The sequence below is a fragment of the Agelaius phoeniceus genome, chromosome 1, assembly GCF_051311805.1.
Source record: "Agelaius phoeniceus isolate bAgePho1 chromosome 1, bAgePho1.hap1, whole genome shotgun sequence".
Lineage (NCBI taxonomy): Eukaryota > Metazoa > Chordata > Aves > Passeriformes > Icteridae > Agelaius > Agelaius phoeniceus.
Window position 1 is genome coordinate 82,079,461 of NC_135265.1, and position 16,677 is coordinate 82,096,137.

At 36.0% G+C, this 16,677-nt stretch overlaps 1 protein-coding gene across 2 annotated transcripts in view; it reads right to left on the reverse strand.

Moving 5' to 3' along the window:
* Positions 1-222: 222 nt before the first annotated feature.
* The window catches only part of MARCHF6 (membrane associated ring-CH-type finger 6), a 44,294-nt gene continuing 27,839 nt past the window's right edge, over positions 223-16,677 (reverse strand). For both annotated transcript variants that reach the window (XM_054649906.2, XM_054649898.2), the window contains exons 17-26: positions 15,610-15,710; positions 14,780-14,917; positions 12,864-13,065; positions 11,440-11,509; positions 10,065-10,246; positions 8,791-8,925; positions 6,687-6,776; positions 5,162-5,294; positions 3,889-4,024; positions 223-2,833 (exon numbers count right to left, since the gene is read on the reverse strand). In XM_054649906.2, the coding sequence (XP_054505881.1) occupies positions 2,743-2,833; positions 3,889-4,024; positions 5,162-5,294; positions 6,687-6,776; positions 8,791-8,925; positions 10,065-10,246; positions 11,440-11,509; positions 12,864-13,065; positions 14,780-14,917; positions 15,610-15,710 (1,278 nt within the window). In that variant the 3' untranslated portion in view covers positions 223-2,742. The remainder of the gene's footprint in view (positions 2,834-3,888; positions 4,025-5,161; positions 5,295-6,686; positions 6,777-8,790; positions 8,926-10,064; positions 10,247-11,439; positions 11,510-12,863; positions 13,066-14,779; positions 14,918-15,609; positions 15,711-16,677) is intronic.

A 16,677-nucleotide genomic window follows, 5' to 3' on the forward strand; every position in this document is an offset into this window, starting at 1 on the left:
ACCAAGGTCAACACAAATTGTGGTGGAAGAGTTCCCCCCCCCCCCCCCCCCTCCACTTCCCACTTGAAAAGTAACAGGAGCACACACCACTCTGCATCACTCCAGCACAGATGGAAGCCACTGGTACAGGGTTCATCAGCTGTGTCAGAAACAGCCACTTTCATGCTTACTTATCAGGTTTCTATGCCAGGGGAGTACACAGCACACAATAAGGCAAACCACTGAAATTTAAAACAATTTATAAAGTACTGTTATTTAATTCCTGTTCTCTACAACCTCCATATTCTTTCAAAATGTGTAAAAATAAGATGAGGAGATGAGATTTCTGAGAAGTTCACAATGGACAGTTCTGGAAACAAACTTTACCTGGGATCTGTAAAGCAGTGCAAATGCCAGCACAACAGTTGGATTTGAAATCAGTTTTCCATTTAAAAAAAAGCAATTACAGATACTGTAAGCTACATCAAAATAGCTGCAGTTCACATTGCATGACTGACCTGATTTGCTGTTTTCTTTAATGACTTGTAAAATACCAGTAGAAACAGCACAAAGGCTTTTTCTTAATAAATTTTAATATTAAGACCAGTTTGTCTGGATAAAAACACAGTTACAAGTACCACACTACTGCAAATTCTGCATGATGCACAGTAGTGCTTGCAACATTTGAGTGGCAAGACCATTTTGGAACTGTTTGTGGAAGGTATGTCAAAAACAGAATCTTGGCATAAGTAATAATGTATGTTACCAGTGAATTTATTATTGTGAAAATATATCTGTCCCACAATGTACACCACTGTAAATAATCAAATGCAATATTTATGCACATCAAAAATATATGGGGTGAATATAGACTCAGTTCAGCATTAAATCAGCAACAGTAAATGAAAAAAATATTTTGGCTATTTTTCTATGATTTCATTTCACTGGAAATTCTCTAATAAATCACCCCCAAGGGTAATATTTGTGGTTCAAAACCATCAGGACAACAGTAATTCTGTAAAATAGTATGGATCTGAGAGTGACAGCCCAATCCTCCTGCCACTAGATTTAGATGCATTTGGCTTGCGCTCACTGCCTTAGAACATGAGTCCAGACACCAAAGAATGAACTACCACCATCACAGCCTGGACCACATCAGCTCATACCATGTCAGATCAGAGATGCAACATCAATAAAAGGAGATGACACTTTAAAAGCACCTGCCAGATTCTCAAGTATGAATTATATACACACATGGTAAGTACAGAATACTGAAGGAGAGTGTACTGAATAGCAAGTTAAATGTTCTATTCACTTTCTCATTACTGCAATGGATATTCACATTTACCACATTGGTCCAGGAAAGATACTGCAATCTAAGCATGTGATTTGATGCTACTTAAAGCTTTGAGATACTGTTATGTGTTTTCTTTATCTACATAACCCCCACCCCCACCCCCAAATATTACTGCAAAAGAACTATCTACATATAGAAATAACACAGACTTGATTTGGTGGCTCTTGTTTGACTGTGTTCTTGCAAAGAAATCTGCTAACTTTTCCTTGCCTGTGTAATAGCATATGTATTTCCCTGCCCCTTAGGCCATAAATGGTTCATGATAAATCACTTCCTCAGTATTATTCCTGTAAAAATTCACAGTGACCAATTCTGAGAGAATTTTTTTTGGTTGGGTTTGGTTTTTTTAAAAGTAATTGTGCAATACAGAATTCATACTACAATTTTCAACTTTGGTAACTTGCAGAAAAGAGATTTCACGCCGTTTAACTAAGGATCAGGTCAGGACGTTGCTTACACTATGCTCTTCGTGCTGTGCAAGCACATCAGTTAAGGTTCATCCCTTTTCTTGAGATCCTGAAAAATTCTAATATTGATAAGAAATTGGCTACAATTTAAGTTGTGAACCTATTTAATTTTTCTTGGTACCTTTAAATACTTCCATCACCTAGCCTTAGTAAATTTTTACTTACTGCTTCAATTAATGGAATCCTGATCCCAAAGCAAACACCCATCTACCCCCTTCAACCAAATAGAAAAATCCAGCTGAGCCTCAACAAGTACATCTGAATTCTCAGAAGAGGAAATATTTTCTTGATTTAACAGCAACTGTACAATATTACAAACTCTGACACATGAAAAACAATCAGGCAATAGAAAAATGTACAACAGCTTTGGTGTTATACAAAATAATAAAAAAGACTGGACAGCAAGATACATAGTTCATTATGTTCTCGACACAGCAACTTCATTGCTGACTGTAAGACAGTTATTTACTTTTGATATTCTCTATGTGGCCTTTCCACTCATGAAAAATCATACTGTATTACTACAATAAGAACTGTTATGAACACCATAAAGTAAGCTCCAAATTTTATAAAAACATCTTGCCTCTTTGCACTATTGCTTTGTGGCACATTGTCAACAGAACAGCAGTCCAAAATAAAGTGACAACTAGATTTAATAAATTAATATACTTTTTAAAGATGTACAATGCACATTCTTTTTAATCCAAGGTTTTAGGGTGTCAGGACACTTCTATATACACATATACAGATCTCAGACAGCATTTACAACATCAGAAAATGCAGATAAGAAACAGAGCCTTAACTGCTATCTGGATGCTACCAACAGAAGCCAAAACACTGCTGAGAGTATTATTGGGAGAGATATCCAAAGACGAGAAGAGTCTATGAAAAAAGGACATGTAAAGGCAAAGGGAAGGTCAAGATGTTTAATATGACCATCTATTCTTGTGAAGACTGAGGTGGAGTTGTTGATGTGCCTGGTTTACCAGACTTCCGTTCATAATTCACAAGTCGTTGTCCAACAAGGTACCTGGGATCACAGTAAGAACAGAAATTAACACAAGGGAATATTATTTTTTAACACAAATCCACTCTATCTCCTTTGCTGCCAAAGTAATTTTTTCATTTCAATAAAAAGTTATTCTATAAATTGTAAAGGAGGAACTTTAGCTGGTCCTTAAGCTTTCTTAAAGGGAAAGAAAATATCCTGATGCTACTCCATGGAAAGCTTAAGGGCTGCAAGATATCTTTAGTGTGATATTGAAAGAAATTTAACTATCAGCAGCTTAACAGTTTTCATACCTTTCACATTATTCCTTTTTCCTATCATTGTTCCACATTTTTTGCCACCTAAATTCCTTTTCATGCTTCCTATTTGCATGCTAGTTCTGCATGTACAAGAGCCCTACACACCTATGAATTAGTTGCTAAATTAGTTGCTAATCTTCTTAATAACCCATAAAAAAGGTAATTAGGGTAACACCAAGAATAATTTAATAACACAAATAAGAGGCTCAACTAAGCGAGATAACCAGAAAAGAATAGGAAAATTATTATTTTTATCAGGCTTCTGAGTAATACAGAGTAATAATTACTGAAAACCACACAAAATTTAGTAAGGACAAACTATCAAAACAACTGAACATTCTTTAACAGGTTAGTTGGACTAATAAGTAAAAGAGTAAGAAAAACAGTTATGCAGAAAAGGTTGAAGAAATGGTTTTATAAGCAGCAGCTTGAGACATGATTTTAACTTCCAGGTATGTTGTAATTCATTACATTAATCTGTCATTCAAGACTACAGATGAGACCAACAGTCAGCTTCATTTGTGGGAAAACACACTCATGTTAGACATGGGGAAGTGTCTTCCCTTTATAAAGACAGTCTATTCCTGTGTTTATCTACCTGAACCACAGATAAAACATCTGCCAAGAACAGTCTGTCTGTCTTAAAGAGTCATTTGTCTAGAAAACTTAAAAACCCTTTTAGTCCTAAGAATTTACAACACCTGAATTCAACCTGAAGTATTCACATATATAGATATATAAAGGGGAAAAATTTAAAATCCCCCACTATATACTCACTTGTCATTTTTAATATGTTCATAAAGGCGCTTGAACTGGCGGACTTGGAAGGACAGAATTCCCATCAAAACCACCACCATAAGCAGAAAAGGATAAATGCGTCGCTGAACGAGGTTCTGCATTTCAGCAGTAACTCCTACAAAACAAGACACAATCCTTAGACATTGTAATACTGCTGAGCTAACTCACATATTTCTGCTTCTCTACTTGCTTCCATACTTTTTATACTTCAGTAGAAGGGCTGTGAAATAAATGACACATCCATTTACTTCAAAGATCCAACGTGACAGCTGCTGTTCTTTTTAATCTGAAGCACTACAAGCAGAAAGTTTTCCATTAACAGAGTGAAAATCCACGGTAGAAAAAGAAAAGAGCTTATCAGTTCTTTTTGCCTATTAACTTCTGCTTATCTGCTTACTGACTTCTCGTGTCAGAAAAGTCAACGCAATAAAAGTCGGCATTCAAGTGAGACTGAAGAATAAAATGGGACTTCTTGAACATGTTAACATCAAAACTAACTAGTACAAGACAAGTCTTGATGAAAAAGCTTATATACCCTGGTTCTAATCAAATTATTTACCTCAATTGTGAGGAAATAGGAAAGTCTGAAAAAACCCTATGTATTTAAAATTTACATTTTAATACTATTAAAACCTCAAAATAAACCCAGGATTTTCACCTGTTTTAAATTTTATTTAGAATCTGACAAGCCAGAAAAAGACGGCCTCAGCTCAGTATAGCTCCTAGAGGGACTAAAATCAAAGGCTGATTGTCCAAAGAAATGAATTAACCATTTCTTTCCCAAACTAGCTGGATACCTAAAATGCACCAGAGAAAAAAATCAGTGTCTGCCCCTCCTCCTGAGTAAGAGGAGGGGCAGACACTGATTTCTTCACTGTGGTGACCAGTGACAGGACCCAAGGAGCAGCCTCAAACCGTGCTAGGGAAGGGCTTGGGTTGGGTATTAGAAAAAGGTTCTTCCCCCAGAGGGTGGTTGGGCACTGGCACAAGCTCCTCAGGGAAGTGGTCACAGCACCAAGCTTGACAGAGTTCAAGAAGCATTTGGACAATATTCCTGGAACATGGTGTGATTCTTGGAAGTCTTTAAACATTTACACTTGTCAGCAGAAGAGGAGTTTTTTGTTTGGGTTTTGTGGGGGGTTTTTTGTTTGTTTTTTAAAATAAACTAAAGCTTGAAGTTTTATTTCCACAAACATATTTACCCTGCTGTAAACCATAAGATGACAAATAAGAGTTCTGACTGCATACATACCCAGTAAAGGTACAACACCAGAAGCTATGATGTACGGCACACACAGGGAAAGTAAGAGGACAGAGATTACAGGTGCTGCCAGTTTACGGATGATGAAGTGTAAGTCAATGTTACGAATCCCATTTGCATATACCTAAAATGGAACAAGTTAGAAGTAGAACAGATTAATTAAGAAAGCCTTGCTTTGCACTTACAGTAATAATTAAAAGGTTTTACACAATTCTTCTTATGAAAGGAAATGGGTGCTCCCATGGCCACAGCTGAAGAAGAAAAACTCTGCCAATTTACATCATGAAGGTTCCAGGAAATCATTTAAACAATGCCCAAGAGACCAGTTTAATCTGGAACAGAGTTGTGATTCAGTTGCAGGAAAGCAAGGGATCTTCTGAAAGATCATTTAATAGAGCTGTGGACAATGGTTCTGTGGGTGACCTGGGATCACTTTGTACTGTTAACTTACTAGAAGAGGATCCTGTATAGGCTGATAGAATAAATTATTACGTTTTGTAGTGGGCAGAAAATAGGATCCTATTTTATTTGGTGGGGCAGACCAGAGCCTCTGTATATAGAGTCTGTTCCTGAAAAAAAGGCCTCCACAATTCCTAAGCTTCTGCAGTTACTACCAGAAGCTAAGGTCAAAACATAACCAGATTAAGCATGGGTAAAAACCAGTTTTGAATGGCTACCAGCTACAGCTAAACAATGGCCTCTGTGCCACAGCCTGCAAGGCTCAGGAAAGTGGGTAAACAGCCCATGGAGAGTGTTCAGAATGGAACAGGGAGCTGTGGTACACATCAAAGTCCCAGACTAAGATGGCATTTCTGCAGTGTGACAGCTGAAGTGATTTAATAAAGGACTATGTGCTAGACTTACTCACGAGAGGCACCTTGTGTACAGAGGTTGGGACAGGCACCACAAGCATCACACACAGTGCAGGGCTGAAATATTACCTTCTGACAAACAACTGAGATACTTCATCAAGATGGCAACTATGTAATTTAACAGTTATAACCAAGAAAAAAATACTTCTAACAAAGCTACAGGCCATGTGACTCTGAACTGCTCAGAGAAACTGTTCTGTGTTGCTTAATAATCAAAGGGGAACAGAAATTGTGTCTTTCATCTCTACTGATCTATGAACGGGGTAATCACTACAGCTGCAGAGAAAGCAAAATTCTGTGTTCTTTACTTGTGGAGGTAAATATTGTCCAATATTTGGACAAGTATTTGGACACATAGACTTCATCTGAAGAAATAATCATGTTTCTTTCTCATTTTATTACAAACCTGAGAAAAATGCATATATGTATACAAAGCATTTTCTTGAATTCAGATTTCTGAGTTTTTGTTTTACTGTTAAGTGTACCTTAATGGATTGGGCTATACAATTTAAACGGTTTTTACAAGCCTAGTTGAATTCTACTCAGTTACTCCATCACTGCAAGAGTAACACTGTTTTTTTACACACAGTTAGAAACATAAAAAATGTACTATACAGATAATTCACATGAAGAATTTTTCCTACCTGTTCAATAACTGTTTTCAGCCACCACTGGGGACCCATCAGTGTTATGGCAGCAATTATTTTGGCATGCAGAACTCCAAGAGCCCAGTCCTAATTTTGTAAAAAATTATAGTGTTAGCAATAACATATCTTTAAAAAGTCTGACAACCAAAAGCTTTAAGAGCAATGTGTTAATATTACTTATAAGTGAAAATATAATCACTTTTCCATTTACATGGGACATTGATCCAAAGAGATGACATCATCTGCAGATTCCTATGAAAAAGAGAATGCTCTCAAGATTAACTGACATCTGTAAATTTAGCTCCATGGGACCAGGAAAATCACTACTTCTATTAAACCAAAGGCAAATACAAAATAAAAACATTAGACTTAAAGCAATTGACTAACATTCCGGTTAAAAACTAACTTACATAAAAGGAAATTAATTTCCTTTCTCTATAGAAGAATAGAAAAAAAGATAGAAAGATGATAACATACATTAGGAAACAACTTCTTTTGAAGTTTAATTACTCCCAAACCCCTACCTGATGTAAGAAAGCTTAAAGCAAAACAATGCTCTTAACAAAAAAAGTCACACTCCTTGGTGGAAACTTTATGTTTTGACATAAACTGCAATTATTATGGCACGGAATTAGGACACTAACTATTGGCTTCTAGTAAACACTTCACATCATAAGTCCATCCTTTCTGGATTACAGATATTTGTAAGAGATTTTCAATAAAACCCACCAAAAATAGAATGCAAAACATAGGCTGATAAAGTAGAATAACCAGCTAAGAACTGGTAAGGCTTGGGACATCATAGACTAAATTAACTTTCTTAACCTGCTGGGGAAATACATTTTCTTTAACTGATTATTTAAAAAGACAACTTTTGTTAATGCCAATTCTAAATGATTTTTAAAATTGTTAGAAAAAAAGCACCAGTGTTAAAGTTGATTCATGTTTATTTAATGATGTAACCTCTGCATAACTCTTTTGGGAAAAAATGGAAATTAGTCTCAATTTTGATAGTTCTTTGTTCATTTAGAACAAGTCCCAAATCCCACTTATCCTATATTTTGAAGAAGTTCTGCTACATGAAAATAAAGCTTTTCAGTATACTTCTTTTAAAACTTTTAAGGAACTAATGTGCAATAGTAAAGAATTTTTATAATCTCTAGCATTACAAATTCTTTCCAAAATTGTTTGGAAAGCATGATCATCTACCACTGTAATTATATGATGTCCTGATTTTCTGGTCATCTACTCAGCTCAAAAATATACTTGGATTTTAAAATATGGAATAATTAAATTAGTAGCCAAATTCTTCTTTGCATTACGGCTTTCAAACATTTGGATATTGAAAGTAAATGAAAGCTTAGGGCAGCTTAAAAAGTCACTGTCCCTGAACACTTTCTTGTTATTTAGAAATGGCATTCTAGATGCTCTGAGTTATGGTCCCCTCAGCTGGGTTTCTTCGAGTTATGACTTTTTTCATAATTCAGCCTAGGTGATGGAAGAAGCATTTGTCATTCAATCCACTCTATCTTCATTTCGTCTCCCAACTTGCAGGACAGAAATTTGCATTCAGCCTGTGAGACTGGACTGAAGAGTAATAAAACACAACTACCTCAAAATTTTGTATTAATGATTTGACAAGTCAGGCCAAAACCAGCACAATCCTAAATAATTTAAAAATTACATTCATAATGTGCCTTATACTGAATTAAAATCTTACAAAGAAAAAAAAATTACCAGAACCTCTTTCTGCATAACTGTATGCAGAAAGCTTTCCAGAAGGATTAGAGTATGTACATCTGTGCATACATACATATAGATATACTCATTTCTTACATAACTTTACAATTATGCTACTGGAAAAATAGCTGATCACTGTAATGCAACCTTTGATGTAATCTCACAACAGTTCAGCTATTCATAGTTTAAATTCCTCAGCATATCCTTTTGGTTCAAATAATTCTCACATCCAGACTAGCTGCCTTTTCTCTGCCACATACAAACATATTTGTGGAAAATGCTCTGAAGCACCAAATCCCCATGAAGCAAGGCAGCCCATACTCCTTACATCAACAGCAGCAGAAGAGTGGGAGCAACTGACCTGCCAGGGATAGAAGAGAGGTGTTTGATCCAAAGGAACTCTCAAAGGTGCGACGATGACCAGTTCAAACAAAAGACCGAGCAAAAGTGGAACCACACCAGCGAGCAGTATAGCCACTATCAATGTCTTCATTATCTAAAAAACCCAAGGCATTTCATTAATATATTTACCAGAGGATTCTTCGTTTAAACTCAAAAATGTAATTAGAAGTACATAAACTCACAGCCCTGGTAAATAAACCCCAAAACTACAAAGAACTCTATTTCACACATATACACCCCTAGAAACAATTTTTACTACATACATAGTTTTGCAATGCAAGTTTTCAAGATTGGGTCCTATTCCATAGGAAAAGGAATTCCAGAAAAAATCATGACTGTTCCTACTTGTACTCATATAGCTCTAAACCATAAAATCACATTGACTGTTCTCAAAAGGGAATACTATCCAATGGCACTTCAATACATTGCATATGCTCATATGTTGGGAAACTAAAATTTTTTTCCAAAACTGCCAATTTCCAATTCTCTGGAACAAAACAAACCTTAAAAATCCAGTCATTATGGCATATTTGACTTAAAAATGGAGGACTCAGAACACCATATTTGAATCTTTATTTATTCTAAAAGTCTCTTAATTTAACTGCATCATACAAAATAGCCTGACTCTTAATTAACATGATAAGGAGAAGCGGCAAAGAACAAATAGAAATTAAGTTTTAACTATGAATTTTCTTGAAGAAGCTAAGATCTTAAAGAAGCTAAAATGAAAATTATGGATGAGGTATTTGGGAAACATGGTAGTACATGAAGAACACATACAGTGTAACAATTCAATAAGCACATTAAAATGTCCATAACAAGATACATTTATGCTATTTAAGTTTAAAGGAACTAGCAAGAAATCTACTGCAGAAATCCTCAAAACCAAAACCAAGATAAAAAGTTGGGGTATGATTTTGTTTTCATGCTGAGACTCTCAATTCCTCATAATTAATATTTTTGAGGAAAATATCTTTTATTTGAACAATGCAAGTTCAACAGCCAGTAAAGATCTTCCTGAAAATATGCATCAAGCTACTTTGTAAAGATATGGTCATCATCATCTATCAGCTTTATTAGGTTTTTCCTTTTGATAATTTCATGTAACTAAACAAGTAAATAGTTGAGCTTCCAGGTTTCTGTGAAATAGAGTAAAGCCTGCAAGCAAAAAATGAAACAAGCCCCATCAGCTAATTTTTTTGTAATTCAGTAAAACTTTTTCTCAAGACTCACCATGAGAGACCATTCTTTGACCTTCTGGAAAATGACTCTACGACCCTGTGGCATCCAGGCAACCAGCACTGTCACAGCTCGGATAGTCAGCCAACAGACATAAAGACCACAGGCAGCTGTGTACAGCTCATGGATTTTGGCAGTCCCCGTCCAAAATGACATTAACCACCGGCCAGCAAACACTGAAAACACAAGCACTGTTACATACAGTAATGCTTCTGGATGTATTAGGGAAGGATGCTTATTAAAAAAGTACTTAGCAAATTTATCTGAAATATTCCTGCATAAATATTATTCAACATAAAACAGTTTTTTTGGTACTATACCCATAATGCATAAAGGTGTGAAGCACTATGCAAACGGCTTCAAAAATGATGCCAAATAAACATAAAAATTTTTTCCACGGAAAATTTTCATTAGGTCAGCAATGTGACCTGAGCTACAGCAAAACAAAGCACTGTTCAGAGCCTAAACACTGATCTTCAGAACTGCAACAGCGATCATGCATTAGCGGGTAAGCTTGAACTTAAAATTATACGAACTCTCTTTGGGTTGTTTCATTGCTTCATGTGATTTTTTAAGACTTACTGATGGGGCTTCTAAAGTTCTCTGACAAAAATGGGAGACTAACTTGCTATAGTTCATTTTTAATAGTGTTTTAATTTCCTTAGTATTACAGCGGAAATATTTTATGTCCTACTACTAAAACAATCGCAGAATTTATAACTTTGATCTCAACACATTATTGACTTTAGGATCATTAATAGAAGAAGGTGTAAATTACATGGTATTACAGCAGACAGCTTATGAAATTTACGCTGGTTGACATGGCTTCATTTACTCAAAATTATTTTTAAAAATACCAATTGTTTTTGAAGTACTTATTCAGACATTTTAAAGTGATATACATGCCACTTCACAAAATCTTCTAGTGACGTGTCAAGATGACCGAATCATAGAGTATCTCGAGTTGGAAGGATCATTGAGTCCAACTCCCTGCTCCTCGCAATACTCAAAAATGACACCTTCAGAATATTTAATTAAAGAAAATACTGTAAAGACCTGGAAGCATTCTACATATTTTCCTTCTCGAAACAGTAAAACAGGTGCAAGAGTTTAAATTATTTTCCAGTCAATACTACCAAGATCGAAGCACCTGAACTCCTCAGGGGAAAATTATTCTACAACAAAAAGGGAATGGCAATCTCTATCATTTAGATTTTTAGATTACAATTTGATGACAATTATTAAAAATGAGACTAGTTTCCATATTTTTGCCTTTTGACTTCAAACAATGATTTCAAAACATCTGCCATGGTTGGGCATGGCAGCATACTGAGTTGTTTTAAATGATAGTTTACTGTAATAGACTCACCTGGTAAGGTAAGGCAGATAAGACTAGCAATCAGTAATGTTATGCACATGAAAACAATCAAAAGAAATATCTGAAAAAGGGAAAAAAAAAAGGAGGGGAAGTTTGTAAGAAAGTTATTTAACCAAACCCCAAGAAACCCCAGTACAAAAAAATACATCATCCTAGAAAGGCAGCTAAACTAGGATGTTCAAATACTAACTGATGTTTCACTATAAATAAATGAGCAAAAAGAAACCTAACCACAGTACATGCAGAGCACCTGCAGTGTTGTGTATTTCTAAGACTTTCCATTAACTGTTCCAACAGTAAAAAATAACATTTGAATCCAGAATGACTTAAGATCTTTGCTTTGTCACATAAAAAAAGACCATCTCTTAATTTCTGCACTGAGCAGCACAGCTCCCATATAACCCTGAAAGATTTCTAGCTCTGTATACCATATGAGCAAGACAGTGGTTTTAATAGGAAAACCTTGTTGACAAAGTTCTTCTTGATGTGCTCAGGTTTCTGTGACCAGAAGCTGACAGTGAAGCTGCTTACTCTTCAGCCAGGTTTTCACCTTACCAGAGAATTACCATGTACTTGACTTTTTGAAATCTTTCTCAAGCACCAGGCACTATGAAGTTCTGCTTCACTAATCATCAAAGCAAGCTTGCTATGGGAAAGCTAACACCTTATCCCAACAGACTGCCAAGAGAAAGTTCAATCTGGAACAGACTCTCCTTGACGAGACATTTGGGTGTAAAGGAAGGAACCTTCAGATGCAATACCACACTGACCCAATGTTAGCCATTACTTCCATTCTTCAGCTATACCTGAAACCACACTAAGTGAGCTGTGGTGAAGTTTCTATTTAACTCAGAGTTCTACTAACAACAAAACAGCTATCTAGTTTAAGCTGTATATTATTCTAGAAATGTAAGTACTTGCCAATAAAATTTCCTTTCTAATTTTAAGGATTTAGAACTTTCAAGTATTATACGATGCCTTTCTATGTTTAATACAGATGCAGAAGCAACAGAAGTTCTCTGTTTGTTTTCTTAGTAAGGCAAAATAGTTCTAAATACACTTCAGCTACAAAGTATGCCCCCTTGAAAGCCAAGCTTTGTTAGAGGCACACCTGAACTACCTGTTTGAGAGGGGCTTATTGTCTTTCTCTCCATTACTTTGTGTAAAGAAAATAAGATGTCAATTGACACATAATACTCAACATATATAAAATTGTAATTGAAGGTCTTACATTAAAGGCTGGAAAAAGCCTTATATGAGCACAACTGCAACTATATGTTTTTGAAAGCTGCAAACCATATAAAACAGGACGCACCATGTGACTTCTGGTGGGCTAACGTGGACTAAATCTTTCTTAGAAAAAAAACCTTCTCAAATGCCTTTTTCTTTTCTCTTGATGTGTTAGGTATACATACCCTGAGTGGGAATTTTAAAGGCCTACGATAAGGCTGGAAACCCACAGGTCCTCCCTGTTGAAGTATGGCTTGATGGGCCGCATGGAGACCTTCTCCCACAACTGGAATGGCATTATTATTGCGAGCATGCTGGTTGTTAGGTTGCTGATTTGCATTGTTTTCGTTCTCTTCCTGATCACCAAGTAGGTAAGAATGAAGATCCCTGCAACAATCAAAATTTCAGTTTTGTTCTGTTTGGTATGAATGAGAAACTTACAGAAATATAGGCCTACTCAGAATCCATACAGGTTGTACAAAACTAATAAAGGAGTATTGGCAGAATCTTGATTAAGTAAAATAAGCCTTTTTTGGTAACATACTCAATATCATCATAAACACAGTTTAGAAGGAAAGTGCTGGTGTGGATGCAGTTAGAATTCCATCACAAGGGAAGATCACTTATCTGTTTGACTGCTTTAAAAACACCACCTGGTATTAAAGGTGTTGTGCACATGAAAGGAAAATTACATGGATATTTCAGTTCATGTAAGCACAGAGCTCTACTGACAGCTTTTATGTTACTGTCACCCAAGCTCTATAGGAAACAAGGGCCTTCAAACCTAAACCAAACAAGGATGGTGCTGCATTGCTATGGACGTGCTGTCAAACTGCAGAGGCAGGCAGTCTTTCAAGAAGATTCTGAATTGCTCAAACCTGTTCACAGCTTTTTAAGAATATCAATCCTAGGAAAAAAATCAATCTACTTAAAAATTATTCTGTTGATGTTTTCCACACATACAATTAGCAAAATTTGACTATGATTAAAAATGAACCTTTAGAACTTAATTTTCTTCAGCTTAGCAGAGTAAGATATGTGCAGATATTCTAATAGCAATTAAATTTACCCAACAGTTTGCTTTTTGGGAACAACAGAGCAAAAGATTTTCATCTGTGCCAAACTAAAATTCCTGAAGAGGTAATTGGTAATTGTCCTAAAGAGCTGCAACACTGGAGTAAGAAGAGCCATTTCTATCACAATCTCTAAAACTCTCCTGTTACACTATACTTAAACACAATCAAAACTTGGAAAATAATTAAAAACTTCTTCAAAATGCAAACCAAGAGAATAGGGAGTGAGCAGTTTCCTTATGAGAAACTAAAATAAATATTATGGGTTACAGTGAAGAAAAAAATCTTTCATTCATTCACTCACTTTCTCATACATAACTTCTCATACATAACTCATACATAATAATTATTCTTTGAATAATTCTTGATGCTAAGAGTGCAACATGGTGGGAGAATGCCAATGTACTTTGAAGTTAAACTGAAAACTGTACAGAAATAAAATCAACCTTACTTTTTTCTTGACTAATTTGGCAAACAGAAGAACTAAAAAATAATTTCAAGTGCTAGAACTCTGCCTGGCAGTACAATAATTTACTTTATTTGACAAAGAAATAGTTTATCCTTTTCTAAAGTCTGAACTTGTAACTTTAAAACCCCTAATTTAAGTTGCTTACTTCTTCAGCTCAATGTTCTAAATTATTTTTCTTTTTTTTTTCCTTCTTAGAGTAAGAAATCCAAGAAGTGCACATGAATTTTACTTAGATGATTCATGGAAACACACTGCTGACATTTCCTTATTTTCATATAATAGGGAGTGAAGAAGATGTCAGTCATACTTTTACAGATTTCTTTCACTAAGCAAATGCTGTAATGGTGTACCAAAAGAATTACTTGTCAAAGGCTAGTCCAGAAGTACATACATCTACTGCTTAGAAGAAAGCAATCACTGTATAAGTTTTTCATAATATATTTATCTGTAAAAGAGCTATTAAACCTGCTTGTTGGGACAACCTTCTGGAAAGCTGCCCTCATGTTAAAGGCCAAACTGGACACAGTGGTTATAGCTGAATTTGGATTTCTGTACTTACAGCAAGTATCCAGCAGTAACAGTCCATGCTCGTACAAGACCTTTCAACCACTGTCTTGTATGTCCTTGCTCTAGCAAAGCTGGAAGCACCACCTGAAGTAAAAGCAGCTCTAGGGAAAGTTCACTTACTGGAGCATCACTGGAAACAATGGGAAGAGCATAACATAAAATATAAGGAACATTCTAATAGAAATCTTTTACACTGAATCCTATCAATGCCACCACAATACAAAAATACATTGGATGCCAAAAAGGAAAATCGTTCATTTTTTTGTTACGGTTTTTCCCTATATACTACCCTGAACAGAGAGGTTAGCCACTTGGCATATAATAAATTTAGGAAAAAAACATTGAGAAATATTATATCTAAGAATACAGTATGTGTCTCTATTTGCATCTATCATTACTGTTTGAATTATTATTCAGAAATAGGAAAAAACTGCTATCATTAAAAAAATGCAGTTACAGATATTCTTTTACTCCTGAAGCAATGACAATCAGGAATGAGTGTGTTAAAAAAGCAAACACAAAAGGAACTTCACTATCAGAAAGTTGAACTGGGAAGTGTTTTGAGGGCATAAAGCCCCGAACAGTTATCTTTACGGAAGGAATACAAACTGCTTCTTTTTTCAAGTAGCTTTTAATTTGTCACATTGTATGATGTAGCCATGTCCTTTACCCTTTACTTCTCCTAGAACAATGAAGATTAGATTAATGGAAGACAAAATAACATCACAAAAAGTGTCACTTTAATGCTCAGGGAGAGCAAATACTTTTTCCAGTTATACAAACATTAAAAAAAACCCCATCTTTTTAAAATTAAATGCTCACCTGTAGAGCATAACATTATATGGAAGAAAGTTAGGCAGAAGATACTTAATAATGCGTATAGGAAGCCAGAGCATGAGTAGTACAATTGATCCAAAGACAATCTGCAATTATAAGGTAAACAAGTTAGTCCAAAAAGTAGAAACTACCAAACCATGTTTCCCACCCATCTCTGGCATGTTCCCTGGGGTGGTGGGCAGCCCAGGCTAACAGCTGAATACCTTCCCAGCTGCTTGCTTATTCCCCTCTCCAGCTGAAAGGGAAGGCAAAACAGAAGGCAGGCAAGATGAGATAATGGCAATTTAATAGAGAAAGCACCAAGTAAGCAATCAAAACAGTAAGAATTCACTCTCTACTTCCCATCAGCAGACAGACAATCAGCAATTTCTTGGGAAGTTGGGAAGGCAAACACCATAACCATGAACATCCCCTCCCAACCTCCTTTCTCACAGCTTTTACTGCTGATCATGATGTCATATCCCTTTGGTCAGTTTGGGTCAGCTGTTCCAGGAATACCCTCCTTCCAGCCTACAGCTTACTCACTGGAGGTGAGGGAGCAGGGCAGAGCGGCAAAGAATGCCTGGATGCTGAGCAAGCACTGTCCAGCCACAGCCAACAGGGCTGTGTTTAGCAACACTGTTTCAGCTGCCATTCAAGGTGCAAAAGGGCATTTGAAGACACTATGAAGAAAATGAAATCCATCCCAGGCAGACCAGTTGACTACGATGCCCTTGCCAAATAGGACTGCAGGTGAGTAAGCACCAGAATAACCCTGCTGACAGCTAGAGCAACGCCAGAGTTCTTTCTTCCTCCATCCCCAACACCAGGATTGCTTATTTTGCATTCCTCTCTTTTTCTAAGTGGCTGACTTCTTAAGCAACTTGCTGAAGCGTCAAAAGACCTTTCAGTTCATATTTTTTCACATTTCAAATTGAGTGAAAGACCAAAATTCAGTAGGGGACATCAAGTGCCTGAAGACAATGCACTTTTATGATTTCTGTTTCCTTAAGGAACCCGAGGAAAAATTAAGTACATTTTAAACACATTCTTACATTTCATATAAATGAAATA